The 27,785-nt window shown below is 41.3% G+C and overlaps 1 protein-coding gene across 6 annotated transcripts in view; it reads right to left on the bottom strand.

The window, feature by feature from the left end:
- pard3ab (par-3 family cell polarity regulator alpha, b) overlaps positions 1-27,785 on the bottom strand; it is a 259,593-nt gene that overhangs the window by 79,677 nt on the left and 152,131 nt on the right. For 3 of the 6 annotated variants that reach the window (XM_087832646.1, XM_087832648.1, XM_087832650.1), the window contains 7 exons: positions 26,433-26,621; positions 25,587-25,757; positions 21,001-21,151; positions 12,921-13,107; positions 11,253-11,404; positions 10,203-10,247; positions 854-1,084 (listed from right to left, as the gene is read on the bottom strand). In XM_087832646.1, the coding sequence (XP_087688772.1) occupies positions 854-1,084; positions 10,203-10,247; positions 11,253-11,404; positions 12,921-13,107; positions 21,001-21,151; positions 25,587-25,757; positions 26,433-26,621 (1,126 nt within the window). The remainder of the gene's footprint in view (positions 1-853; positions 1,085-10,202; positions 10,248-11,252; positions 11,405-12,920; positions 13,108-21,000; positions 21,152-25,586; positions 25,758-26,432; positions 26,622-27,785) is intronic. The other 3 variants (XM_087832647.1, XM_087832649.1, XM_087832651.1) reach the window with 2 other exon arrangements.

Below are 27,785 nucleotides of genomic sequence, written 5' to 3'. Positions count from 1 at the left end.
ACTATTAGACACGGATTTATGGTGAACGGCAACACATTTGTAGAGTTTTATGACACCATGGTGTGGTACGCTACCTAAATTACATAATCTTCATACTTTTGTAATACTGCGGTTATTGAATCGTTAATGAGTCATTGGACAATCTGCACATCAGATTAAAGATACAGTAGCTACACTGCTGTCTCATACTCAGTTCTTATATTTGGAATGTTTAATTCATGATTACACAGAATAAAAAGACTAAAGCAAAGGAGGAGGATTGTTTATCAGGTTACTCTGTGTTACCTAAATTGACTTAACACTGCTCAAAAAGTAATGTATGCTTGAGACGTTTTGAGACATTTTGACTTTTACTATAAATTAAAAAGCTTTTTTTTTTATATATATAGCAGTTTAAAATTTGAACAGATTTCCCAAAAGATGGAAGCTCCTCTGTCGACTCCACATAAGCTGCCCCTTAGTGACACTGTGACCCTGTGATATCTGATACAGTGCAGGTTACATCCTGACTCACCCATATGCCATAGCCACAAGCAGTGATAATATCAGCTGCCAGATATTGAGCATTAGTCAGAATGCCGTCACTCCCATGCACAAGCATGATAGCCACGTCAAAAGTTTAGGTACCGACACTTCATCCGTTTCAATAATGATCCCTGCTGGGAATCATCATTGCTGTTCGTGCGAGTCGGCATCATTTCAGTAACCCAATGCAATGCCACATAACATTTCACGTGACACAGTGCAGGCGAAGGAACCGCCCGGTTAGGGGGACACCGTGGTCACTGTGGGAATCAAACCTGTGATGCTGCGAAAAGACGGTCACATTAAGATGGACCATTTGATGCCTTACATGTCTCCATGCCCTCGTCGTCCTCTTCCGTGGCGGCCGGTCGGTCGTAGGATTTGTCGATGGCTGCTCTGAAGCTTTCGTTACAGCCCCGCCCCCTGATGATACGAGGGCGAGGCCTGTGGAAGGGGACGTCCCCGTTCAGAGTTACCTCTGCTACTGCTGTCTGGAGACTCTCGAGCGAGCTGGACTTCTTTAGGCCCAGCGATGGCCCCACGTCCTTTGTGGAAGAACCTGACGGGGATATAGCGGTACGGAGTGAATGACATGAACAAACAACTCTGACCAAGACCTTACAGCAGAGGCCTTCAAACGACCCCATTAATGCTTTATAGTATCGTTTATTGTACTATACACTAGAATGGATCTCTATGCTGACATATGAGGATAAAAGTTTAGCATACAGGCAACACATCTTATACAAATGAAAACAAACTTTTCTTCAGGAGCCAGCTGTATTATTACAACAGGTAAAAATGTTTTTTAAAAACCAATGTCACCTCTATTGTTAAGATGTTGCCTTGTTTGTTGTGTAGCTCTCATCATCCTTTACTTATCCATGTGTACCACGTCTGTATAATGCCTGCATAGCAGCTTTTTTGACACTTTCAAAACAACAAGCGGCTGACTCACAGTCTCCCACTATCTAAAAACATTTTAGCCATGAGCGAAAAACAGCTCGCTACGTTATCGCTTTAGGGGTGATCGCAAGACTGTTCGTGGACTCCTGCCATCAGAGGAACTGATGACCCAGAGGATTACTTTTGATGGCAATGTCCCTGCAACAATATGGAATTAGAGGTGGTACATTAAGCAGCTACTGTGGCTACATAGAGCTGATGCTATAATTAACTTTGACTGCATGGTCGCAGTAATCAGAACTGTTGGAAACTTGAGCGCTGATTTCAAACTAACAAACAAGGGCTGAGTGTGAGCTGCTGGCTTTTGTTCTAATGTGCAACCACATCATGTCTTTTATGTTAGACGTTGGAGTCACGAGTCCTGTTTTGCTTCAATCATGAATGGATTTTGTCACTAATGCTGCCTTGTTTCCTCTGATCCTGCTGACCAGGCAATCTTTTTTAGAAGATAAGGTAACAGAGTTGCTGTGGAAAATTTAAAGAGTAGACAACTGTGTTTAAAATATGCCGAAGGACAACTGATGGCGAATGACGATGCAAAGGATATGAAACAAAAACAGGAGAGTTATGTGAGAGGATGGTTTCAGAGGACGGACGTAGAGGATGGGCGTGTTCGTTTTCCCACCGTGAACACTGACTCAGCAACGTCACACATGTTTAACAACAGCAGCACACTAAAGCTGTCCAACTATGACCTCAGACTCTTCCCCAGTGTGTCCGCTTTGATTTTATGCAGCCGCAGTACTGTTGTGTATCGTACGTGAGTTATTTATTTATTTAGTTTTTGCAGTCTGGGATTTGTTCCAGCCAGCTTCTCCATTCCCTCAAGGTGAACGCATCTACAGCAGCATCCTCAGCGCACACACGTGTGTGTATGATGATGACGAGGAAATGCAGAGGCCCCAGGAACACCGTACACAGACAGCTGATGCTACGTGTCTACTGTTAAGTCTCTTTTTCCACAATGTGTGATTAAAGGCTTAATTTCTTGTTAACGCCAACAAAAGACGGGCTTACTACAAGGAAAAAACACAAAAAACTGTTTGTAGTTATGTGAGCTGTAGCTGTATAACAGTGTTTTAAATATGACACCCTGACAGTATAATAGGCTGATGTCATATTGTCATAAAAACATCATAAAACATGAACATTTTAGTATAGCTCTTGATCTTTTGGTAATAATTGGTTAATAATTCATTAGTCCAACTACTACTTTACTGAAGCGTGACTAAAACACCTGGTTTACCTGAAGATGAGCGGTCTCCCAAGGGACAATAAGCAATAACCTCTAACAACAATGCGCCGTAATCAAACCTGGCATGCTCGTTTCACTAAGACGGGAGGCTTATCGATTGTGTGCGCAGGTTCTCCTGTGTGCACGTGCGACAACGCCACTGACCGAGTACAAATTTCATTACGAGATGTGGCTCTAAATGAAAATAACCATCAGCAAAATTGGAGAAACATGACAGTTTAATTAAACTAAGCCTATTCAGACAGTGGTGCGGGTATAATTTTTGCTCCCATATGGCACCTTTCACAGGCTCAGAACATGTACGGTGAATAATAAATGTGGAAAAAAGATAAGGTGACGAGGTTGGGAGGTAAATGAAATAGTCCCTAATCTCCTGGGTGGTGTCACTTCAGAGTGTATGAGGAGGCTGCAAAATACACAAATCCTAACAGAATAGCACGAGCTGTCACGGCACGGGAGGCTGAATGAAAACGATAGGCTACAAAAGAATAGCACAAAGTTTGAAGTGACATACAAATAAAAGCCAAAGACATGACGAAAATAGAGCAGCGAGACGAGTCAACATGTAACAGTAAGCAGAGCACTGAATCTGTACATTTTAACATATGACCGGGCCTTCTTTCAAACATTCAAATATATGAATGAGATTACTTTCAACCTATTTTAGTCACATTAAGCTTCTGCAAAGATTTCTTTTGTGAATTCGATTGTTATTTATAGGCAGAATGTTGCTGGCATTCTTTAAACAAAATCAATTTGGGCAAAATGTATTGTAATATATTAAAATGACCTGCCAGCGCTGTCGTATATTCACAAACGCCAAGTCTGGAAGCAAGCAACAAATATTTGCCAGGCAGCTTACTCACATTGAGACTGACCCAAAAAAATAAAAAAAATAAAAAATAAAAAACTGTAGACAGAGTGAGCGAGAGAGAGAGAGAGGGGGAACAGAGCTGGAAAATTGAATACATGCAGAATGAACAAGCTTGTGGGTTAGCAGCCTCCCATTCATTCTCATCAGCCTGTCCTGTTCCCTTAACGTCTTACTGAGAGCCGGCCTGATAGGCTTTTCACGCTGTGCAGCCACATTATTTAAAGGCTTTGCCCAGTGCCATTCACAAAAGTCACACTTCAGCGGCAGTCTTCAAAAAAAGAAAGAATAGTTTATACTGAGTTGGAGATCTGACAAATGGCATTTAGTCACAAACATGAAAAAAAACTTTTGCTTTATATAAGACTTGACTTTTAAGTTGGTGAGGACATTTCGTCTTATTCAGTCAGCAACTCTGAAAGCATACAGGTCATACAGAGGACTGCTCACATGCTGGCAACCAGTGAGATTAAGATAATCGTTATATTTCCATTTATACTGTTGTAATTACATTGCCACATGAGCCCAGTTGGTGGCATAATGGTAGATTGAGGCAGCAGTCATGTCAGGTTTTTAGTTACCAGCCTTTTCTTTTGCAAGAGTTTTTTTCGTCAGTGTTATGATATTGAGACAACAGTTTAGGCCCACTCCCCAACAAAAACACTGACTCATGTTTCAAAAATAGCCCCTAGTTCACTCTGGGAAACATTTCCTACCTCCCAAAATTCATATAAATGAGCTTTTAGTGTGAACTTTGCAAGGATTACGCAGGGGTCACTTTCTCACAGATTTAAACCTGCAAGAAATCTGGATGCAGTTTCAGAGACTGCCAACAGTCCAGTATTGTCCTCCGTCAATGGAGTGTCCTCGTCCAACATGTGGCAGTGGCCTGTGCCAACAAACATCTCAGTCAATCACAGCTTAGGAGAGGAGGGCCGCTGTATCCCGTCTCGGAGCTGTCAGAGTTTTTGGTTTCAGCAGGATGGTCGTGTTTTGACTTTGCTAAATGGACCATGGATCGCTTGTACTTAGTGGAGAGTTCAAATATTGGAAAAAAAAAAAAGTTGGTAAAGTGACACCAGAGGCCAACAAGCTAAAAATAAACACTGAGCACTTATAGAAAAAAACAGGGTGGAATCTATTAGTCAAACCAATCGGGGAATGGAAAGGGAATCTGATTCCAGCCTTTAAAAACACTTTATTTTTCATGAATTTCACGCAGAATATCAATTACATTATAATAATTTCAGCACATTTAGTCTTTGAAATTAGAATCTCAAAATTTCAGTGAAAAGGAAAAAGATAAGCCAACGGTAATTAAACTGTAACCACACAACCAGTTTCATGGTAAACTGTTTTCAGATCCAAGGGATTTTTAGAAGAACGGATACTATCGGTCGCTACTAGCATTCTTCTGGAGTCATCTGAAGTCTGGAGTAGGGCTGCCACAAATGATTATTTTGATAGTCGACTAGTCACCGATTTTTTTTGCGATTAGTCGACTAATCAGATCATCATCCATTGTATGTAAAACAGAGATCTTATTGCACCAGCATGCATCTGCTCTTATATAACTATCACTAGCTTACAGCTTGAAGTGTTTAAAGTCTGTGCTAACTAAAAATAAAGACAAGATGATAGTTGATTAAATTTTAATGAAATGTGCAGATTGTTTCGGTGAAGTTTAATAAACTCAGCCGATTTACTCAGGAACAAATAAAATACTTAAAAAAGGCAAACAATAACATTTTTAAGTTTTCTAAGTGACTTATATATCATGTTTAACCTGAGTAGCTAAAGACGGCGGTGGGTTTGAAAACGATTTGCTGAAGTCCGGTGTTCTCACGGCTCTAGTGAGCCCCGGTTAGCTATCGAGCTAGTGGGTAACAGATGTCTCCGAAAAAGTCGGAGCGCTTTTGAAAATATGTGGTGTCTTGATAAACTGAGCAGATATTTGAGGTTTACACAGCTACATTCTCGCCTGAAAACAGGTTAAATGTTTATTTTGTGACCCAGAAAGAATAATAAAAGTAATATTAAAACTAACTAGCTGCCGCCATTGTTGGAAACTGAGCTGGGCCGCGCTATGAATTCTGGGACACAGCTTCTTCTTCTTCGGGGTTTAACGGCAGCTGGCATCCTTGTACATGCAGTGCTGCCATCTTCTGTTTCAGTCCGTTATTACACTCTTAAATCCTACTACTTGTTCCTTTTGTGATCTTACAAAGCTTCAAACGACGCGTCGACTATTAAATCAGTCGTCGACGATTTTGATAGCCGACGTAATCGTGACTAGTCGACTAATCGTGGCAGCCCTAGTCTGGACCATCCTTCTCTATGCTTAAAACAACCTTGTCTTGACTGTTTGTGGTCTGTGCTGCATTGGTTGTCATTTAGGAAGCGGAGACAGACAGTTGTGCGTACAAAGCATCTAATTCTGACATTAAAGCCCTCCTGCTTCAATCAACCAGTGTTTTAGCTTGACTTTGATGTTTCCCCCAACCATAATCAAACAGTTATATGTGCGACTTAAAGAAACCTGTTATTAAACTATTAAGAATAATGTATTTTGTCATTTTAGGCATGAGAGCTTGATGGATTTTAAGATGTGACGCCAAGTTGTTACTTTTCTGGCTGTTATCAGATTATGCAACAAGTACAGTTGACTCATCTGTTGCCACCATTTGGCAGACACAGCTTATAAAATATGCAGCACTCCCATCCTCACTGACTCAGGCCATCACAACATGATTAAAAGTTGGGAACAAAATCACTGTTACCCACATGCTGTTAAAAAAACAAGAGGTTGCATAAAAGAATGACAATGGTGGCCTCGGCATCAATCCGCATTTTTATTTGTTTTTCACACCTGCTGTGAGCTGCCCCAAAACATCTTATTTCTCAAAGTCTAAAGTCTCATCCCTCTCACTCCTGCTCCGCACATCTTCCTTCCGTCCATGTCACCAATTTTAGAGGCAGACCCTTTTATTCAGTTGAAGCGACAGCGAAAATACACAAGACTTGACAGTGACTGATGACTCGCTGTCAGTTCACTGCCTTAACCAAGGACAGAGCGCTTTCTCTCTACTCCCTCTACTGCCACGCGCTCACAAAATAATTAGCGCAACAGCGGCATTTGAGGCAAAACTGGAGAAAATCTAATCTGCAGTCACCCGACTGCTTTCACAACCGTGTTCAGCAGTGACCTTAAAGTGCAGCGAGGGCTACGAGTCTTCACTTTGCAAACTGACAAATTTGTCTTGCCAGCGATCGAGCCAAACACTAAACACGGGGAACACTACACAAATGCATAAAGACTCGAGCAGTGGGTAAACTTTAAAAACGATCCCTGCAAGCAAGCTGCAGAATCTATGTTTGTAGATCAATGTTTAATTTAATGGCTGTCATTGTAGCTCCTGTGCGATTCCTGCCTTGTACCTGTTATGAATCGATCTCTCTGGTACAAAAAAAAAAAAGAAAGAAAAAGGGAGTAGTTATAAAACCAACTCTAATCTGCAGTTAAAGCGTTTGCAAGAACGTTGAATAATGTGTTGCTAAACTAATCTGTGGTCTGTTTTATAAAGGAAAGAGTAAAGGGGAAGATGATATGCAGGACTTGGATCAGAGGGGCCTAAGCTGGTTTCTAACAGAGTTGAGTAAACTTCTTTGTTGCTGGAGGACATTAACTTGAACTTTTGTTATAACAAATGAAGACAGTTCTTCTTTTTTCCTCCAGTTTTGGAAAGCCTATTCCCCAGAAAGCACACATTACTATGTGAGTAACTTGAATTAAAAAAAAACCCATCTTGAGGACATTTATAAGATTAAACACAACTGCCTCATATGACGTATAAACCAAATACCGTATTTTCCGCACTATGAGGTGCACTTAACCCTGGAGAACCAATGGGGTCCATTGGTTTTCTAGGGAACCCATGGGGTCAAATTTGACCCCATGGGTTCTCCAGGGTTAAAATCCTTTAATTTTCTCAAAAATCAACAGTGCGCTTTATAATCCGGTGCGCCTTATGTATGGATTCTGGTTGTGCTTACAGACCTCCAACCGATTTTATGTGGTACACGGCGCTCAAACATCTGTCAAAAAATGCTTTAGTACGACTTTGGTAAACTATGTAGCTGCACCGCCTTACAGCTACTGTAGTCAGGAGCCTCGCGGACTCGGAGTAATCTGGGTCCAAAACTCAGTCTGCTTCAGGTCCCAAAGTCAAACGAACACTGCAGCATCACTGAGATTTAAAAACTGTCTAAATTCTTTCATCTTTAATAAAATGATCAGCGTTGCTGCTTTACCAGATGTAACAATTAAGTTTTACATCCAGGCATCCATGAAAACAGAATTTATTAAATTTAACAGATTTAGAAGTTAGCAGGAAGTTACCTAAACATGATATAGCATGTTCTGACTGAGAGATTTCTGAAAAAATTAAAACGTACAGCTCTGCTATCACTTCAAACAGAAATGAAGACAGAAAACTAAACAGCAGTGAACGCTAAACCGTGTGGCTCTCCAAATGACGTTGTTCCTCCCCGTTTTCTTAAAAAGGTATTTCCTACCATCGGACCACACATTCTGAACAGTATTAATACTAGTCTTTTGTCTGGTCAAGTACCTAGGGAATTTAAGCATGCAGTCATACATCCTTTACTTAAGAAACCAGGCTTAGACAGTTCAGTCATGTCAAATTTTAGACCCACCTCTAACCTTCCCTTTCTTCGTAAGATTCTGGAAAGGATTGTTTATACTCAGTCTTGTTTATCTTTCAGTCCGGCTTTAAGCCATTCCTCAGTACGGAGACAGCCCTCGTAAAAGTTATGAATGACATCCTGATAGCGACAGACCGTGGTAAATATGCAGTGCTGGTCTTGTTGGACATGACCGCTGCATTCGACCCAGTGGATCACGATTTGCTGATCTTTCGCTTACAGCACCGTGTGGGAATTTCTGGTTCAGCACTTTTGTGGTTAAAGTCCTATCTCTTAAATAGGACCTTTTGTGTTAAGTTGGGGTCGGCTTCATCCTCTGTGGCCCCTCTGCTTTGGGGTGTGCCACAGGGATCTATTCTTGGGCCATTATTGTTTTCACTGTACCTTTTGCCTCTTGGCGCAATTTTCCGAAAACAAAGTGTCATTCCATCTATACGCAAGCGACTGCCAGCTTTATTTACCTCTGCTTGACCTCTGCTTGACTGCCTTACTGATGTCAAAGCATGGATGGCAAAAATTTTTAAAATTTTAATGATCGGAAGACAGAAGCGATTTTATTTGGCCCAAATCGTTTTTCTCACACTCAAGATGTTGATCTCGCAGCTTTGACTTCCCAACTAAAGAGTTCGATCACAAATCTCGGAGTAAAAACTGATTCTGCACTTACCTTTGATGACCACATAAACGGGGTGGTAAAATCAGCATTCTATCACCTCAGACATTTAACGAAGGTTAAGCCCTTTCTTTCCAATTGTGACTTGGAAAGTGTTATTCATGCCTTTATTACTTCACGTTTAGATTATTGCAATTCTCTTTTAATAGGGGTTGGGCAGGGCACTTTGTCACGCTTGCAACTAGTGCAATTTTTAACTGGCAGAAGGAAATTTGATCACATCACTCTGATTTTGGCCTCTCTACACTGGCTTCCAATTGAATTTAGGATCCGTTTTAAAGTCCTTTTATTGGTTTTTACATCTCTAAATGGTCTGGCAACTGTTTATTTGTCTGACTTGTTGAAGCCCCACGTCCCCACTCGTTCCCTTCGGTCAGCTGAGCAGTGTCTGTTGCAGCGCCGATGCTTTGGAATAACCTTCCTTTCCATATTAGACAGGCTACATCAGTGCCCGTTTTTAAGTCCTTATTAAAAACCTATTTTTACTCGCTGGCTTTTAACTCTGTGGGTAACTGACATTTTTTATTAATTTTATTGCTATATCTGGTTTCTGCTATCTTATTACTATATTTATATTTGTATTGTACAGCACTTTGGTCTACCAGGTGTGTTTTTAAAGTTCTACATAAATAAATGATGATGATGATGATGATGATGATGATGATGATTTGTAGGGTTACTGAAGTTGGACTAGCTGGTATATAATGATGTGCTACGTGATCGCTAGCAACACAGCTATGTTAGCATAACATAAATGCAGTGAAGCTGGAGGATGAACGCTAAGAGGGTCCCGGATGGTTAGGGGAAAATGCAGTCCCACGGCAGGATGTGTGAAACAGACTAAACTTCAGTCAGGAGGTTAGTCATTAATATACTGCAACAACATGGGAATAGAGCAGCTGCTAGAGAATTCAACATTAATGAATCAATGGTACGGAAGTGGAGGAAGCAAGAAGAACGAGTTGATTAAAGTTTGACTTATCTGACTGTTTTGTTTAACTTAATGCGCCTTATGTGTGAAAACAGACCCGTTCATCGACACTGCGCCTTATAATGGTCCGAAAACTACGGTATCACCTGTACCCTTCAGTACCACACTTCTGAGATGCAGCTCAAGAATGAAAATATGATGAAGATGTTCTTGTTTTTTGGCTTTTAAATCAACCTTTCAGTGCACCGTTCCTTACCTGCGTAGGTCTCAGGATGAGGTGTGAGGTTAATCTCGTCGGCTACTGTTAAAGGAAGGGGGGAAAGAGAGAAGGGATACAAACATTTGGGGTTCAGTTAGTGCTCACGACATTCCACATGCAACATACAGGTAGTGCTGCGAACATCAGAACGAGCCTCATCTCAATTAGGATCGGAAGCCATGCGAGACCAGGGGGGTGGGGTCGGTGTGGGGGGGAGATGGGAAATGAAAAGAGGGTTTGAGGATAGCAATCAGACTTGTTGTGATATCAACATGGCACACAGCAGCAATCTGGTCGGGAAGATTAGATATGATTATAGAGAGTGCGAGCAGAGAGACTGTTGCAGCCAAAGCAATCAGCGACTGTTCGAAGCCATTTCAAGGTGAATCAACACAGTGAAGTTCTTGACTTTGGCGAGAGATGCAGAGTGTGTTTTCAAACCAAGAGGCAAAGGGGGTGGAATACATTTAAATACGAGGTACATGTGTGAAACGCGAGGAGCATGCAAAGATATGCACTCAAGGTTAAATGAAATCCAGTTAAACTAGTTAACTAGCTTTAGTGAACTGATCAAAATTCGAAAAGTTTCATAAGCCATATGCAACTTTTTCTTCACCAACAAACAAAGCATGGGTATAGCACTCATGTTGTTTATGCCTTTACTATTAATTTGTTCACATTTTCTTTTAGACTTAACAATAACAGGTCCTCGTGGATTATTTGCTTTTACTTTATGTATCAATGGGTATTAAACTGGTTATTTCTAAACTTTAGGACGTCTAAATACAATTACTTTATAAGCATAACCTGGATTTTAATGTGAATGGGATTAAAAAGCTTTCATCGGGATATTCTGAGTCAAAGATGATTGATGCAAGACACTGACTATGTTTTAAAAAGTATTAGCACGATATGAATATGAAAGAGGAGTGTGTACAAACGGCTTTAGTCTATATGAAAGGCATTATTGTAGCATCTGGAAAATCCTTGAATTCTTAAGTCGAAGTTGAGTGATGGAGAGAAGCAGAAAGTTTTTAAACACTCTACCTAAATCCATGCTCTTGGACTTGCGTGTCTTGATGATTTCAAGTTGTGAGGCGTCTCCAAATTGCTTGGTGCGCTTCTCTGACATGCTCTGGCGTCCAAAACCTTCCCTCTGGAAAGCACCATCTGGATTATTTTCATCTGGAGCCGCAGAGCTGGATGGAGAGAGCGACAGGTTAAGATGAGCTGGACCTGATCTCACACACAAATATGTGTTCAAAAGCATTTCAATGGATTCAATTACTCCAAAAACAGGAATGTTTTGAAATAGTTGTCATAATTTTTTTATATAAAAGGAATGTAAAGTGAAAGTAAACACATTCTACAAGAAGAAAAGAAAGAAAGAAAAGTGGGAAGAAGAAAGCTGAACATGGTATAAGTTAAGAAGGATTCAAAGAAATTCAAAGAAGCTGTCCTCTTTGAACTCGAGGCCTTCAAACATGAACATGAAGGGCATCGGGGAGGGACGGGGCAAAAATCAAGAAGACGGTATGGGAGCTGAGCAACTGGAACTAGTGGAATATAGATTGGGGCAATGAGAGAAACAGGGTTGGTGAAGACAGCACGACGGTGAGAACTAAAATAAAAACAGCAGAACTGAGAGGGCAGAAAGGCTGACAGCAGGAGACAAGGAGTTATCTGGATGGAAGAAAGTAAAAGAGGAGATAAAGGTAGCAGCAGAATGGAAGAAAAACTTAACAGACAAAAACAGACAGAAAAAAATATCTGTTAATCTTTCTCACACTGACACACTCAAGATGTCCTTATCATCACTGTGGCAGAAAAGGACATCAGACTGAGAGGATAGTAGGGGGAAAGGAAAGTAGCTGCTCCGGGAAACGCTGCTTACAATCAAAGAGCAATCAGCTGGAAAATACAAACAATCTGCACACTGATAATCCACAACACTGCAACACCTGACAGACAAAACACTGATTATCACCTCACAAAAGGGTGAGATATACTGTACTAGACAGGAAGCGAACAGTTAGTGATTGAAGTTGAGCCAACAGGGAAATAAGCAATCATAAGGATTTAAGGGACTCTGACAAAGGTCAGACTCGACAACTGGGTCCAGCAGAAGTGGTCCAAGGAGCCGCACAGGTGACAGCGTTTTGGTTAGCAAAGACTGGCTTGTGTAGTCTGATGCTACAGAAGAGCTACTCCAGAATAAACCGCTGAAAAAGTTCATGCTGAATAAGACAGGAAGGTCTCAGTACAGTGCAGCCCTTCGAATGGCAAATCATTAAATAAGTAATGGCAGCAATCTGTTAGAATAAAAATGTTTTCTGTTGCTCTTGTCAGACACAAATTGCATCGGGGTGCACTGTGGGAATAGGCCAGCTACTGAGGCAACATGATGCTCTGGGCTACAATGTAAAATTTGAAGGAACAGCTTTCAGAACAAGTGTTCAGAGCATCGAACAAATGGAACCATCTCACAGTTTACAGAGCTTAAAGAGCCCGCTGCTAACATCTAATGCCTGATACTGCATGACTGCGAGGTCTCAAATAGCCGTAAAAACTAACAACCTGTCGCAGATGAAGTTTTTCTCCAAGAAACCTTATTATTTTCAGATATTATATGCCGTTTTGTTAGATTTAGGCACAGTAGCTCTGTGGAAAACGTGTTAAACTGTACGCTAACCAGAAACAACAGTTTCCGCCTACCTGTGATTCTGATTGGGCAGCTCTTTGGTCCACGGTGGAGTCACATCAGCGGCGAAGCCGACATCATCGTGTGAGCTCGAGGAGGACTGGTCGGAAAGGTTGGGTGGAAGAAGCGGCGGCCGGTCATCTTCTATGATCACGGTGTCGTCCTGCGGCATGTTGACGGTCGGTGAGAGCTGATAGTTTCCTGCAGGGGACGAAAATACACTTTTCATTATTATTTTTTCATCGCTGTGTTTATGTGTTTTGGTCCTTCAGATCCAAAGTTTTCTGTGTTCCCAACTTCACAAAGAAGACTTGTATGTCTCCACTCTGACAAAGACATAAATACACGTGTAGAAAAAATGAAAAGGTTAAAGCCAAGTTGTTATGTTAGTCCTTGAGACTCAGCAACAGCAGCATTTCTCAAGTCAATAATAAGAGAGAAAAGGACGGAGAATCAACACGCCAGAACACAAAGTTACAGCTCGGTGTGACGGAGTAAAGCAATCTAACAAAATCAGTTAGTTTATATTTATACTGCTTCTTGCTGACTGGTTTCATTTCTCACGACTTTCACTAATGAAGAACAATATGTTTTATTGACACGACTCCAATTAGAGTCTTGCTTCTTCTTACAGTTCAGTAAGATCTATGCGACAAGTGCACATCTCAACGAATGAATTGGTACTCAGCCGCCGTCTACTGTACAAACCACACAGCATTCCCGTCAGTGTGCTTGAGCGTAAATCAGGAGTTATTTCCAGAGAGAACATTTGAGCCACACTTCCTAATCCGTCAGTGCTGCAGCGATTTATCAATATGGAGAACCTGAGAGACACTATGTCTCATCAGCGATTTTATGTTATTGGAATAACTCCGACATAGAAAACACCAGCCGCGATTTATATTGGCGCCAAGGTGAAAATCATGAAACCTGAACAAAGGAGCACACTGAATGGAGAAACACCCTCAGGAATTCATTTATTTGCGACAGAAGACAACTACTGTATTAAGCGTGAGACTGCAGTCACAGTTTAATTGGCCAGCGACAACAAAACACGGGTAACTTTTGAAACCACAAAACATATTTTGAAGTTTAAAAACGGTGAGTGAAACAGCTTCTGGCTAATCAGCTTATACCAAGAGGAGTCTGGCAGCAGGCACAATGGTGTTCCTATGTCAAAACACTACGATTAATTCAAGCTGTGCCCTCACAAATAAAGATAAAAAAAAGTCTCTGTGTTGAGGCAGAAAAAAAAATTAAATAGTCTCCTTTCTCTGAAAAGCACAGCTTAAAAACTCTCATTGATATGCAGCACATGACTTTGTCTTTAATCTGTATTTTGAAACTGGCATCAAAAAGGGTATCTTCAATGCTTCATAAAAGCCTTGTGTACTGAGCTTAGGGAGGAGTTTGTTTGTCAGAGACCAGGCGGTCTAAGCCAGGCCTGCTGTTTGCTTCTCTTAACCAGGCACCGAGGGGACCGCAGGGCCGCAGCATGTTGTTTCATCCAGCTAGCATGGGTGAATGACCTGATGTAAATGAGCTGAAAGGAGAAAACAAAGGAGCGATGAGGAGGTTTGACTGTGTTAGGGTATGCAAATTTGTGTGTAGAGGTCAATTAAAATGTTGTCGGTCAATATTCAAAGTGACATCTTATTTATGTGAACTGACTGATGCACAACGTACTTTTTAATCCCATTTTGGAAACATAAGGCAGTAAAGCTTGCGCCACAGAAAACCCTATTTAGAGTGTTATTTTAAAGGAATTATCTGTCAAATAATATGACTTATAGTGATGTTTGTGCTGCAGTTTTGGTGATTGAAATTCTAGTATTTCAGCAGTTATCTGTAAGGGATGTATGGGAAGCTGCTTGTAAATCAAGGTTAGCAGCAGTAACTGATTACTTTGCCCTCCACCTTCTAAATATGGTTCTGGTTTCAAAATTGAGAGCTCAGAAGCCAAAGATGAAATAGTTAATATTTACAGCCTCTTTGTGCTTGGTAGTGACTAAAAACTAATGGGAGAAAAAAGACAATCAGAAATGCAGAAATAAGAAGTAAATGCACACATTTCCAGGAATATATATAGATGTTAGTGTACAAGCATGAATTCTCTCACACTCAGTGTGAATGTGCTGTGCTGGATCTGCAGAAGTGTGCAAAGTGCACGGCCTTAACCTTCCCTGAACAACTACAACTGTTCTAGTGGTTTTAGTGTGTGTCTTTGCCCTCCTTTCAGCCCCGCCTCCTGCTGTGCATGTTTGTTATTCACTGTGAATCTGGGAGTCCGGGCGGGTCCTCCAGCACAGCATGGCCACTTCTTTCTCTCAGACCACAGCCACACACATTTTACACAAGCGTCCGCACACATGTGCATTCACAGAACCACTTAATCCCATTTCCCTAAGCAGTCCAATGCGCAACACTGAGAATCCCATCAATGTCACAGTTTGAATCACTGCAGTACAATCAACTGGCAGCTACTGAGTAGGAAACCAATGAATCTGTCAACTCAGTTGCTCGGTATAAGGAGGGGGAAAAAAGCTTCTTTGTTTTAGTGCCAGCACCCGAGGGCAGCCGTCGGCCAGCGACAATGGCTGTGCCATGTGGACGCATCACACACCCAACATCACCTGAGAATCGAACCAATAAACACAAATTATTGTTCCCAACGGCTGTAATAATTTTAGACGGCGCAGCAGTGGAACAATAGGCAGCATTTCATTGGTGAGTCTCCAGTATTATTAGATGCTTTTTGTATACAACTACTGAATACTTGAAGGCAAAAAAAGGGGGACATGGAACTGGCAAGAGGGAAGAAGGGGGTACAAAAGACTTTCTGAATGAAACTGGAACTGGAATAACATGAGGTGAAAGCCATGCGGAGCATTCCCCCCCTCCCTCCTTTTAATTTTGTCTTGTCTCAATGTATTTGCATAATTAGCAAAGAGGTTATTGCCAGGGGTGCTGGGCCTTGAAAGCTATTGGCCTGGAGGAATAATTAAGCTGCTCTCTTATCCCTGGCATCTTCAGCAAGCGATCTAAGAGTGCACGCGGTCCGAAATTCAAGCTGATATGTTCGAAACCAAGTTCTCCTCTAAGAAAGCTTAATGCATGATTTATGTTTAGCTGCACCCTCACAACGCAAGAACAGGCTTATTCCAAGGAACTGTGAAAGACCCCTCCAGCACTCAAACACACACACAGACACACAATTGTATTTATCTTAAGAAGGTTTGCTGAGCATGCAAAGCTCTACTTTGTGTTCACATGCGTTCCCATCTGGGACCTGCTTCTAGTCTTTTCCCGACAGCTCCTGACTACCAGCAATGGAGCAGCTCATCGCTGTGCATCTGCTTTTCCAGACCCTTCCACTGTATTCACATCAGTCATAACACAGCTGCCTATGTTGGCGAATCACCACATTTATGTTAATTCACAGGGAATTGACTCAAGTACAAAGGGTGACAAGTTAGCTCGTGCAATCATCAGGAGTTACTACAACTCAATGTTGCAAATCCTGCAGCTGGTCCGTCATTACAAACGTAAGCATGGGCCACAGCACTCGTCCAACTCCCAGACGTGCACTTTAAAAGTGGTGGTTGACCCAAATTACACAGAAAGACGCCACGATTGTTACCCTATGTTGTAGTGGTGTGAAGCCGTGTCCATAGTTTGGGTTTTTCCGCCCATGTTTGGACATATTCTTGGAGGTGTCTTCTTTCACTCAAATACGGTGTCAAAAAGCTCTAAAATATCTTTCTATAAGACAAACATTAGATTCCACCAGCGCAACTTTCATTAAAGAAACTGCTCCAATCCAAACAAGAAGGGTTCTATAGAACAAACCTTCTAAAGTCAAGTCATGATCAAAAACGTGACATTTACTGCAGCAAACCTGGTCTGAGGGCCAAAACAGTCATTTTATAGGTAGACATAAATAAAGGGAAAAATTCGATGTGGAAAGAATGTTTGGAAAAAAAAAGTTTTAATAGCTTTAAGAACGGGGATGAAAGATCAATTGTTTGGGAGAAAAGTTCTGATGTTTATGATGGGTTTGGCTGGACCATCGGCCCTCCATCCAAGGTTTATTTATAATTGCCAGCACAGCCTCTATAATTCTCATGCTAGAAAGAAGGAGAAGAAAGATGCAGATGACACAAAAATGTTCAGCTAATGATTTTTGCAAGACTCACTTTAAGCAGGTGGGTAATTTGCACTGCAGTTTTTACTTTACAGATTACTGTCGGGTGATTTTCACAGAATTGAGATCAACAATCATAATTATTACAGTTTATTAGATGTATACACATACTAACCTCATGTGAAGAGGAATAAAATTCAAACTGAGTCCTATCAATGTAACTGATTCTGCTGGAGGTTTCTTCCTGTTAAAAGGGAGTTTTTCCTTCCCACTGTCGCTTGCTCATAGGGGGTCATATGGTTGTTGGGTCTTTCTCTGTATGTATATGTAGGGTCTACCTTACCATATAAAGCGCCTTAAGGTGACTGCTGTTGTGATTTGGCGCTGTATAAATAAAACAGAATTGAATTAATCCAGGTATCAGGTATGGTCCCCATCAAATCTTATTTTTAAGATAGCCCTAGATTAGACACTTGAGCTATAAAAATATAGTTATAGACAACACAAAAGACATTTATTTATTACATTTCCCTTAAAAAATACCTTTAAAATGTTAATTCATGAGGAAAATACTAAGAAAAGCAGAGTCTACCAGCTTAAAGTTTGAGATTGCTGACCTTTATCCTCTTTGCCGAGTCCACAGTGGCAAATTAAACACGAGTTCATATAAGGATTTAATCCTTTCCCTACCTCTCCCAATCTTCACAAAACCACAGAGCAATGTTCTAAAAAGCCCGAACTGCTTATCTGTAGTGATTCAAGTACATGAAAAAAAAATCCTTTTATAACCCACTTGATTTTAAAACCACGTGTCAAAAAGAAGACTCTGAATACGTTACATGATATATTGAGGCTGAAATGCCTCCTTAAACAGTCAAGGGAAAAAAATCCACTGGGCTGATTAAGTGTTTAATAAGCAGAGAAAAGAGTCACGTGTCTGTGACACATAGCAATTATAGAGTGTGCAACCCTCGTAGGCCAGCCTTGGAGGTTTCAAGCGTGCGGTGTCTGATCTTGGTGGACAAACGGACCACTCTCGGTGCTTTGATATCAGATATTCCCTGCTTAGCACAGTCAGTTCACAGTGAAATTACAAAAACAAGACACGTGACAGAGGATCAAAAAAAGCACGTGGCATGTTTGTTGGGAGACAAAAATACTGATAGGGCATGAGCTGCAACACTACAGCAGCACTGCGGTGACATTATTTAATTTAAGTTGACCCTCATCATGTGTCACAAAATCCATCTCTCGCTTGTAAAGGTTATGACTGGATGCAGCTCCACATTTTGGACAATATTTAATCATATTTAAGGGAGACTGACAGTAGAAAAGCAGATATTAATAACAATTTCTATATTTTTTTCTTAGTATAGCCTTCTTTTAATTTCACCTAACAAACAATCTCATCCTCACCAACAGGCCAAACTTCACTTTTGATTTTTATTCTGGAAGATTATTTTGTTTGCTTAGTTTCCATTTGTTTGGATTGAATCTCCTACTTAAAGAAAGAGGAAAAAAACACTTTAAGTATTAATGCAACGACTGTGCCACTCTGGTAACAACCTGAGAACCCATCAGCTCGTACACTGACTTGGCGTCCAAGTGCAACAGCTAGTTTTTCAGGGCTTCAGGATTAGGGATGGGTACCGGTATCCGGTGCCATGACATAAACGGTAGTAACCAGACCGAAAAGCAGCGCACATTTCGGTGCTTTATTTCCCTGAGCTGTGATACACTTTAGATTCTAGCCAATCATTTTACGTTTCCGAGGATAGTAGGCGGGTCCAGGTACATACGTTCTTTTAGAGCAGAGCTACAGATTAAAAACGCCCAAGGCGAAGAGGTCAAAAGTCTGGCTGTACTTCACAGCAAAAGATGCAAACTCAGCAGCCTGCAACAAGTGCTTTAAGCTGATACTGTGTTACTGTCAAAGGAGCTAACACCTCAAATCCGATGAAACACCGAGAAATGCGCCGTATTTGATAGCTTGCTGCGAGACCTCACACCGAGCACATCTAGTGCGGGTGGGTTGCCTGTTATCGGACTCGGAGTTAGCAAAATCCCCCAAAAACCCGAAGAGGAGAGTCCTGGCCCCTAGCCCTGCCAGTGTAGGGCCAGTGAACATGAGAGGTTTTTGGACCAATTTTGTGTTCTCCATTCTTTAAGCACCGGTTTGAGCACCGTTTAAGCACCGGCACTGTTTCAAAAGTACCGGTTTGGCATCGGTATTGGATAAAACCTAAACGATACCCATCCCTATTCAGGATACCCAAACTGCGGAAAACAGATATCTGTTCAAAATCCCCCTCTTTTGTTTTTGCTCTCGACATAGACTGACCTGCAACCAAAGCATGCTCAAATATTTGCTTAGTTAACAAGACGCAGGAAACTTCTGTATATCTATCTAATACCTACCCCCGAAAATTCAAAACTGTTTATTCGTATTATTTTCTTTTTTCTGTAAAAGATCCTCTGCCAGGTTCGATTTTAAAGTTTAACAAAGTCCCATATTAACCACCCACTGTTTGCAGAAAGCTCTTCTATGCTCCAGTTCAACCTTGACAGCTTTACTGCTTTTTGTTTTGCGTTTCAGGCAGAGAAAAAGACTCTTTGCAATCTCTAGAAAGCCTTCTCCCGTTCAACAAAACTAAAGATCAGCAACTGTTGAAACACGCCAGATCTGGTCAGTACATTCTGGAGGCCCCTGCAGATTATGCTGATTTTGAACTGTATACACAAAGTGATGTATTAACTTCATCAAGCATTAGGATAAACTCGAGCTTCACAAAAGATTCAGACATCAGTTTGTCTGGTCGGCAAAGTGACAGCGATCTCGTTTAGCACTGCTAAGCAGACAACTGCTGTAAATGTGCCTCGTGCTTTCACTCGCGACCCTGTACGCTCATTATGCGCTGGCTGTTTGCTAAGCATGGATGAACGCAGCCACTGTAGCAGCATGGAGGAGCTTCACCTATTAACGCTTTCTCTGTCACTCATAGCTTACACTTTTATATATACTGACAGTGTCAGAGTCAACTGATTTGCATAAATGGAAAACACTTTCAGATTAAGTTGCATTGATTAATGAGACAGATTTGCTTAGAGCTACTTTTTTAAAATACAAGATAAGAGTTACTTCAACTCTTCTCACTGTTTTTCTACTTAATTCATTTACATTAAAAGTATTTTCTGTGTCTTTTTTTTCCCTTTGGGCTCATTTGCAATGATTCAGCAGAAGAGAAATTGAAGAATTCAAAGCAAATAAACAACTGCAAAGGACAAGATGTAGGAAGATGGTCGGGTCATTTTGTTCTTTCTTGAAATTAAAACAGGCGAGCTTTGCGATTTTACCATCTGGTGCACAGAATCCTTTCTTTGACATTAACGAACATAACCACCCATCCATCAATCACTCAAGTGCTACACAAATGCAATCCTGCACAGATGCGCACAAAGCTCTTACACACAGATACAAATATGCTTGCTGATCTCACACACACACACACACGCAGTCACTTTCAAACCAGCTCAGAGCATGTTTGAGCAAAAGGTTATTTAGAAACAGGGAGAGATGCAGGTTTGAGAACCAATGAACGCGTGATACGCTTTCAGAAAACATACAAGCAACAAACTGTCGAGGGGGCATTCGTCCATCTCTGTCTCCTGCGGCCTGAGAGACGTTAAAAACCACTGATTCCAGATGATACTGCTGGCTCATGCTGACAAAACCTGGCAAGCTAGCTTAGAGAACACACAAAACAAAATGCTGTAATTGCTGTAAAATACTGCAGTTGTGACCCCATAAACATCCTTAAGCAGAAGAAACAGGGAATCGATTGCAACTGCAAATGGCCATAAACTACAACAAGGCAGGAAATGTTATAACCAGTTGCCAATGAAGGAGTACAAAAAAAAGGTCAAAATTAATTAGTTATGCTGGAACTCACCTATCGTGCGTGGCAGCATGCCTTGCCGGGGCATCAAGTTGTCATCGAGGCCCTCCAGGCCACCGTACAGCGAGTGGGAGATTCGGCGCTCGTGGTCATCTAGGGAGGTGTTTAAAATCTGCTGGGGTCCCAGTGGGCTCCCTGGTGTCTCCTGAATGAAGAGGAAGCTGATGTTACATCAAAGACTAACTCCTTCCTTTGTTTGAATCACCTGTGAAGTGTTTTTATAAAGATTAACAAAGAACAAATAATCCTTTTTAACGGGGACAGAGTGAAGTGCTAGAAGTTAAGTCTTACTCAAAAGTGAGAGAATGATTCTGAAGGGACCTAGCATCGCTAACATTTGTTCAATAGTAATGGCTGGACACAGGGGTGGCGATCCATGCTAATGCTACCTATGTGGTAACAAGGATAAATGAGGATGGATTTCCATTCGGCTGTTGAGCCACAGGCTGTTACCGAGCTGGCGATCCCCCGCTGGGGAAGATTAGCTTCCTAGCATCTTGACATTTACCTTAAAACCCATGATGACACTCTTTCTTGCTGGACAAATAGACCATTTGCATGCCCCGTTACCCTTTTGCACACATCTACTGCCTGAGAAGGTGTGTGCACGTGTGTCTTTTGTCCGTTGGATCAGTGGATGTACTGATGTATTGATGTTTTCTGTATGGTTTTTGCATTTCTTTCTGAAGGTGATGACAGCTCTAATGATAGCAGTAATAAATGTTAACACATATCAGGAAATGACACTATCAAACTTGACTCAATACTGGGACCAAACGACTCCAATCAATGACTATGACTAGCTTGGCTGGGATTTGAGTTTAGCAGAAGGTCTTTGCCCAATGATCCCTTTCACTTCAGTGAATGGTTGTGCTGCTATAAACACTGCCGAATAGATAGAGCATACATATGGTGGTAATATTAGGATGCTGGCAAAAGTGTCATGAGGCAGATTACAGAAAAGAAGGCTCTTTGTGCAAGACTAGAAACATGTTCACATCCTGAATCACCTTTAGCTCGTCGATCAAACTGCTTTTTCTTTCTTGTTAGGGATTCACAGGGGTCATTTAGACAAGACAAGTCTGTTTATGAAAAAGGAATAAATAAATAAACCCCTGCAGCAGCCCTGAACTCGATCTTGTGTTGTGAATGCAAAGCGTTATTTAGCACAGAAATCTATAACTTTCCAATAAATGTACGCAAGTAAAAATAAAGCACAGGCCTGCGAAGTGTAGAGTAATACAATAAGTTCACACTGGAAATAAGGCAAAATTCAAGCACATAAAATTTAAACTCCTTTAGAGAGCTTGAGTAAATTAAAAAGACCTAAACCCTGAAACCCTTAAGCAAGACACCATAATAGCTCTTGTAGAAAGGTAAGAAAATCATAGACATTTCCTTTTTAAATAACTCATCCTGTAGAAAAAAATGTTAGTATGCCAATAAAAGTTTGTACCAGTTTTACTGCTAACACGTCTTAATTTTTCTGGACGCCTTTCTTGCACCACAAATGAAGAAAGTCATTTGCTGAACAGATTAAAGAGTTTGAATGATGGCAAACATAACTAATGAAAACTTCACATGGATAAAACAAATCAACTACGGCGAGCGACTCATTTCGAAGGTCGCCATATGGTGCTGTGACTGCCGGCATGCAGCTGCTCTTGACTTTAAATGAGGTAGTTAATGAATCGGGCGACTGAGGGGCCGGGGTGAAATGCCTCGGTAATAGCCGATGGGATTCGCCGTACTGAGGGCACATGGACAAATCACACCGCAGCTCATTGCATATTCAGGCTGATAATTGAACTCCTGGAAGGTCTCGATCCCTTCGGGTGCCAGCGGTGATGTGGAAGTTGGCTGGTTGGAATTCACTGCGTTTCTATGGGGATGGAGGAAAGATCGGAAGTGGTGGAGCCTGTGATTTATGCAAAAGCAAACATTTGAGATTGATATCAGATTGACGGGGACACGGGGGGGAGAGTAAATAGAGATTTATCTGATCACATATGTCGCTAAATGTCAAATGAGCTATAGCTCTTATCCTATAGTAATTAGGTGTTATTAGATTTTAAGTAATATTTGATTGACGGCTGGTTATGATGCGTTAATCTATACTGAGCCTATGGGGCTTCGAGCTCAGACCAGTCTCTTTGAGAACAAGTGTATTAAATTGTTGTTTTCCTCTTCTTGTTTTCTCAGTGTCACGGACTCTATTTTTATAAATAGCCAGACACTTGGACAGCCTCAGGCCATGCCTCCAGCTCTGCATGTGAAGCAAAGATTGACGAGACTCCCAGCGCTCGAATTTTATTCATCCACCACGCTCTCTGTGAAGTCTCACTGCTTCGACATGTCGGCAACACACACGCGTGTGCATATACATGGGACGTGTTGGCAAACGGACACGCAGAAATATCCTGGTAAATAAATGCATATGTGCATAAGCTGGATGTACAAAAGCACAAACTGCACGCTTCACTACACATATATACACGCACACAGGCTGATAAAACACGCACGCACGCACACACAGACAGACACACACACACACACACACACACACACACACAAGACACACCTCCAGGCTTAGCCTCTGCTTTCAATTACGAGGCGGACCGAGGGGAAATCAAAACTTTGACACACCAGGTTGGAAAAGGAGAGCAGAGAAGCCAGGCACTGCCAGAGGCGTACATGTGCACACGGACGTGCGCGCCCATTTGCAGACACGGAGCAGTGGTGCACACAGATTCAGCCTCAGCTTTCAAGCAGGCGACAGGCCAAGGTGTACGGAGAATGTAAAAACATGACATTGAGGGGAGGAGAAAAGTTGCGCAGCTCAGTTCGCAGCCGTGTATTTTTCCTCCACCTGCCTCGAGGGAGGCAGGAGTGAATGTAAGGGGTTGGCGAAATGCTATGACCTGACTGCTTCCTTTTATTTTATGAAATAATTAATTGATGCTTATAAGGGTATTTCCCAGTGGTTTGGCTTTGGGTTGTTATATATTTATCACAGAAATCAGGCCTAACGACTTAAGTGGCTATATTCAGGGACAGCAATGCCAAATTTTACAGGAACAAAAGCAAAAAAAACCCCAACAACATGGAAACTGCAACTATAGATATTCTGATCTGAATACTATCAGATTGGAAAGTGAAATTTGCCCCATTAGAGTTGAAAATACTAAAAGTAAGGTTGGACTCTAGCAGACTGAAATAGCAGTTCTTTACCAAACTGTAGTCTGCATCTAAATCTAGATGTTTTGTGAATCAGCAGCAGCAGTCGAAGAACTCACTCCGCTGCTTCAAATCACAGAACAGCTGGTAACGAAAAAGCCCGAGCATTAATATTGAATGAACGCCACCTTCTTTTGCTCAAAAACTAATGTTGACATGGCCTTGGGCACGATGTTTCCCCACAGTTTTCCCAATGAAACTGCTCAACTCTGCGCAACTCTGAGGTTTGAATTTGTGAAAGCCAAGTCGGCTGCTGCAAAAGGTCGTATATGCTCAGAGTGAGCAAAAACAGTAAATTATTATAGTTGCTGTACTAGTTGTAAAATCTTCTGATTGCATGGTTTACACAAAAGCGTGCTGGTCACAGGTATGATGCTGAACTTGAGTAGATCCCGACTAATACAGCATTCTTTAGACCAATATGAAATTTAGTCACTTTAAAATCCAAAATAACAGCCACATGTATGGATTTCCCTAACATTTGTTATGTTTAGTTTAGCGCTGTCAGGTTTAACATGTTAATACGGCGTTAACGTGGGTAAACGCGCTAATGCTGTCGTCACGATTAATGCAATTAAATGAGGTTTTAGTGCACTCAACACATCTGGAGTGCAGAATGGACAAATCGGACAAGCTCCAGAAATGCCCAGATGAGTTAATTGTTAATCGTGTTAGTCGTGATGACGGCGTTAACGCGTTTAAGCTGCATTAACGCGTTAACGCCGAGGAACCCCTCACACGGACTAATCTGCGTTAACTCGTTAGCAGGGATTTGCCAATTTTGACGCGTTAACGCGAGTCAGTTTGTGTTAACGCGAGTCAGTTTGTGTTAACGCATTAGCGCTGACAGCACTAGTTGAGTTATTTATGAGTCCTTACTAAGGTGAGGGCTTTGAGTACTCCGGGAGAGTAGAAAAGCGCTATATAAGAATCAGCCCATTTACTAAGGTGATATGTGAATGCTGTTTAAAAAAAATAAGTTAATAACTGTTTTACAAGTCATGGATCAGTCGTTTACGCTCTGCCCCCTGGTGGACAAATTAGGCAATGTCAATGGTTGAAGGGTGTTTCTTCCATCTCCACTTTTAATTTTTCAACGTTGGAAATCTGACACTGATTTATCTCCAAACAGCCAACATCAGGCAATATAACGGCCAATATGCTGGATAAGTTCTAAAACAGGCTTTAAATGGGAGTCTGAGAGGGCTTAATCATCAGTAAGACACATTAGCAAAATCGGCAAAGCAGAGGTTCTAATTAAAAAGTAATGATTGTCCTGGTCTATATAAATTCACACAGCCGAGAACCAGACATTCAAATCCATCCTTCACCTTGGTTCCTACCTCATTTCTTTTGGCAACTCGTCTGGCCACAATGAGCTGGATCATACCACGCTTGTTGCCTTCCGTTGACATGGACTTGCGTAGCGTCTCCATAGCGTCTTGGTTGGTTTTGCCCAATAGCGACTCGCCGTTGACAGCAATCAACTGGTCATTTACTCGCAGTCGCCCGTCCTTTTAATAAACAACCAATTACATATGCTGTTTAAACTTTTAACACTATGTTTTTACTGACTGAACTTAAATAAACGCTGTAAATAGACCTAAAAGCACTTACACCTCCGGTTTAACAATAACCTTGATCTAATCAGACAAACGACCTCACTCACTAAGAGGATCCTGTTTCTAGTCATGATCTAATGTCTTGGAGAAAACAGTGCTTTCAAGGCCATTATCATGAGCTGTCAACACAAGCTTGTTTGTATGAAAAACAATCAAGTTGAAGGACTATTGAAACTGACTGCAGCACTACAGACAGCCATGGAAGAAAGGGTGCTTTGTGCTCATAGAGCTCATCACAGCTTAAGTGTTTCTTAGAAACAGAAAAGTCGTTTACCTCACGTTCCCTGTTAGAAGGTTAAAGTTACTTTTTAAAGTTTGGCATATCGAAAAATCACACCTAAAATATAATATATAAAAAGCTTTAAGACAATTCTAAACTTAATGATTCTGCCGCCGGCCAGGTGTCAGTTAGGACTTGCTGGTGTACATTTAGAGTCGGATTTAACTGAATCAGCATCTTTATATTTCAATTTCAGATAACAAAAAAACTTGCCTCCACGAATGAACACATTTTTAATCTTTCTTCTTTATTTCCATTCAGATTATTCATGAGAGAGGCTACTGTACCTTGCAGGCTGCACCTCCATTTATGATGGATTTGACAAAGATGCCCAGATCTGCATGGTTTTCCTTGGAGCGGTTGCCTTTAACGCTCACACCCAAACCTGCAGAACCCGAGTCACTGAGGGGGATCTCAAAGGTCAGGAACTCTCTGGTCCCATCAGGGGTCAGGACCAACTCGTCCTCCTCTGTCTTCTGTAAGAGGCGGAGCAAAGATTGAGATATGGAGCCCAATTTACAAAGCGAAAGCAACCCGACCGGCGACTACAAAAGAACTTTTGAAAATCCGCCGAGACAGAATCACATTTAAATACATCTAAATGCTCGTACACCGTAATAAATATTTAATCATCCAAACCAAAAACATTCATGCATTTCGCCTAAGCAGTAAAGCAAACACCCCTTCAGCCTTGCCACACTTTCTCCGTCTTCTTGGGGTTAGCAAAAGTACAAAAGTTAAAAGGACATTCATTTGGTTACTTGAGGTTAATGAAAAGAACCTGCATATAATTTGCAGCAGGGCAGTTAGCAGGGAGGTAAATCAGAGTGCAAGCTCATTATCTACAACTGATTTATTAGTGTTAGACTACCAGTCTTAAGTGTTAAATCAGGTGCTTAGTATATGCAGGCAGAGACTTCTGTTGTATAATTAAGGCACACGGCTCTCGTTACTCAACTATGAACCAGATAAATTAAGGAAATATCCATTCTGACATCAAAATGGCATCTTATAATAGTTGGGATGTGATGTGTTAGCTTTGATCTTTGGTGCCAGTGAATAAGCTGCAGTCCCGTCTCCTACACTGGAAGAATTTTGGAGAAGGATTGTAGCCCGCTCCAATAAATGATATATGACATAACACTAACCTGCTTCCCATCCACCAACGACAAACACTGCACAGTTATATGAAGCTCAACAACAGCCAAGATCTTGGCTAACTGAACACTTCTGTCATGTACTTGAAAGCGCAGCGTGAATCAAAGCAAATGCAATTGGGGAGCATTTACTGTGAAGCATCTGCAGGTACACAACTAAGAAGTGTTCAATAACTGCAAATTTGCCAGTGCGTGTTTCTGATTAGATTACTGAGTATATACTGCATCTATATTGTGATTAATGTCAGCCTTATGAGGTGTTCAAGCTCAGTCCAATATGATTATCTCCTGTTAATTTCAAATCATTAAAGCACAGATGCACTCCAGATCAACGCCACAACTACATTTAGTGTTTGAAGGACACGGAGACTCCAAATATGGTCAACAAATGTCAAGACGTACTCTTCTTAAACATCCCTGTATACTCAGGACTAAGGCCTCACCTCAGAACTAAGAGTTGTGGCTTAGATATTAAGTCACAGC

This window comes from Neolamprologus brichardi, chromosome 18 (assembly GCF_056152115.1).
Source record: "Neolamprologus brichardi isolate AB-2024 chromosome 18, ASM5615211v1, whole genome shotgun sequence".
In the NCBI taxonomy this organism is placed as follows: domain Eukaryota; kingdom Metazoa; phylum Chordata; class Actinopteri; order Cichliformes; family Cichlidae; genus Neolamprologus; species Neolamprologus brichardi.
This window is presented reverse-complemented; position numbering and strand designations above follow the sequence as displayed.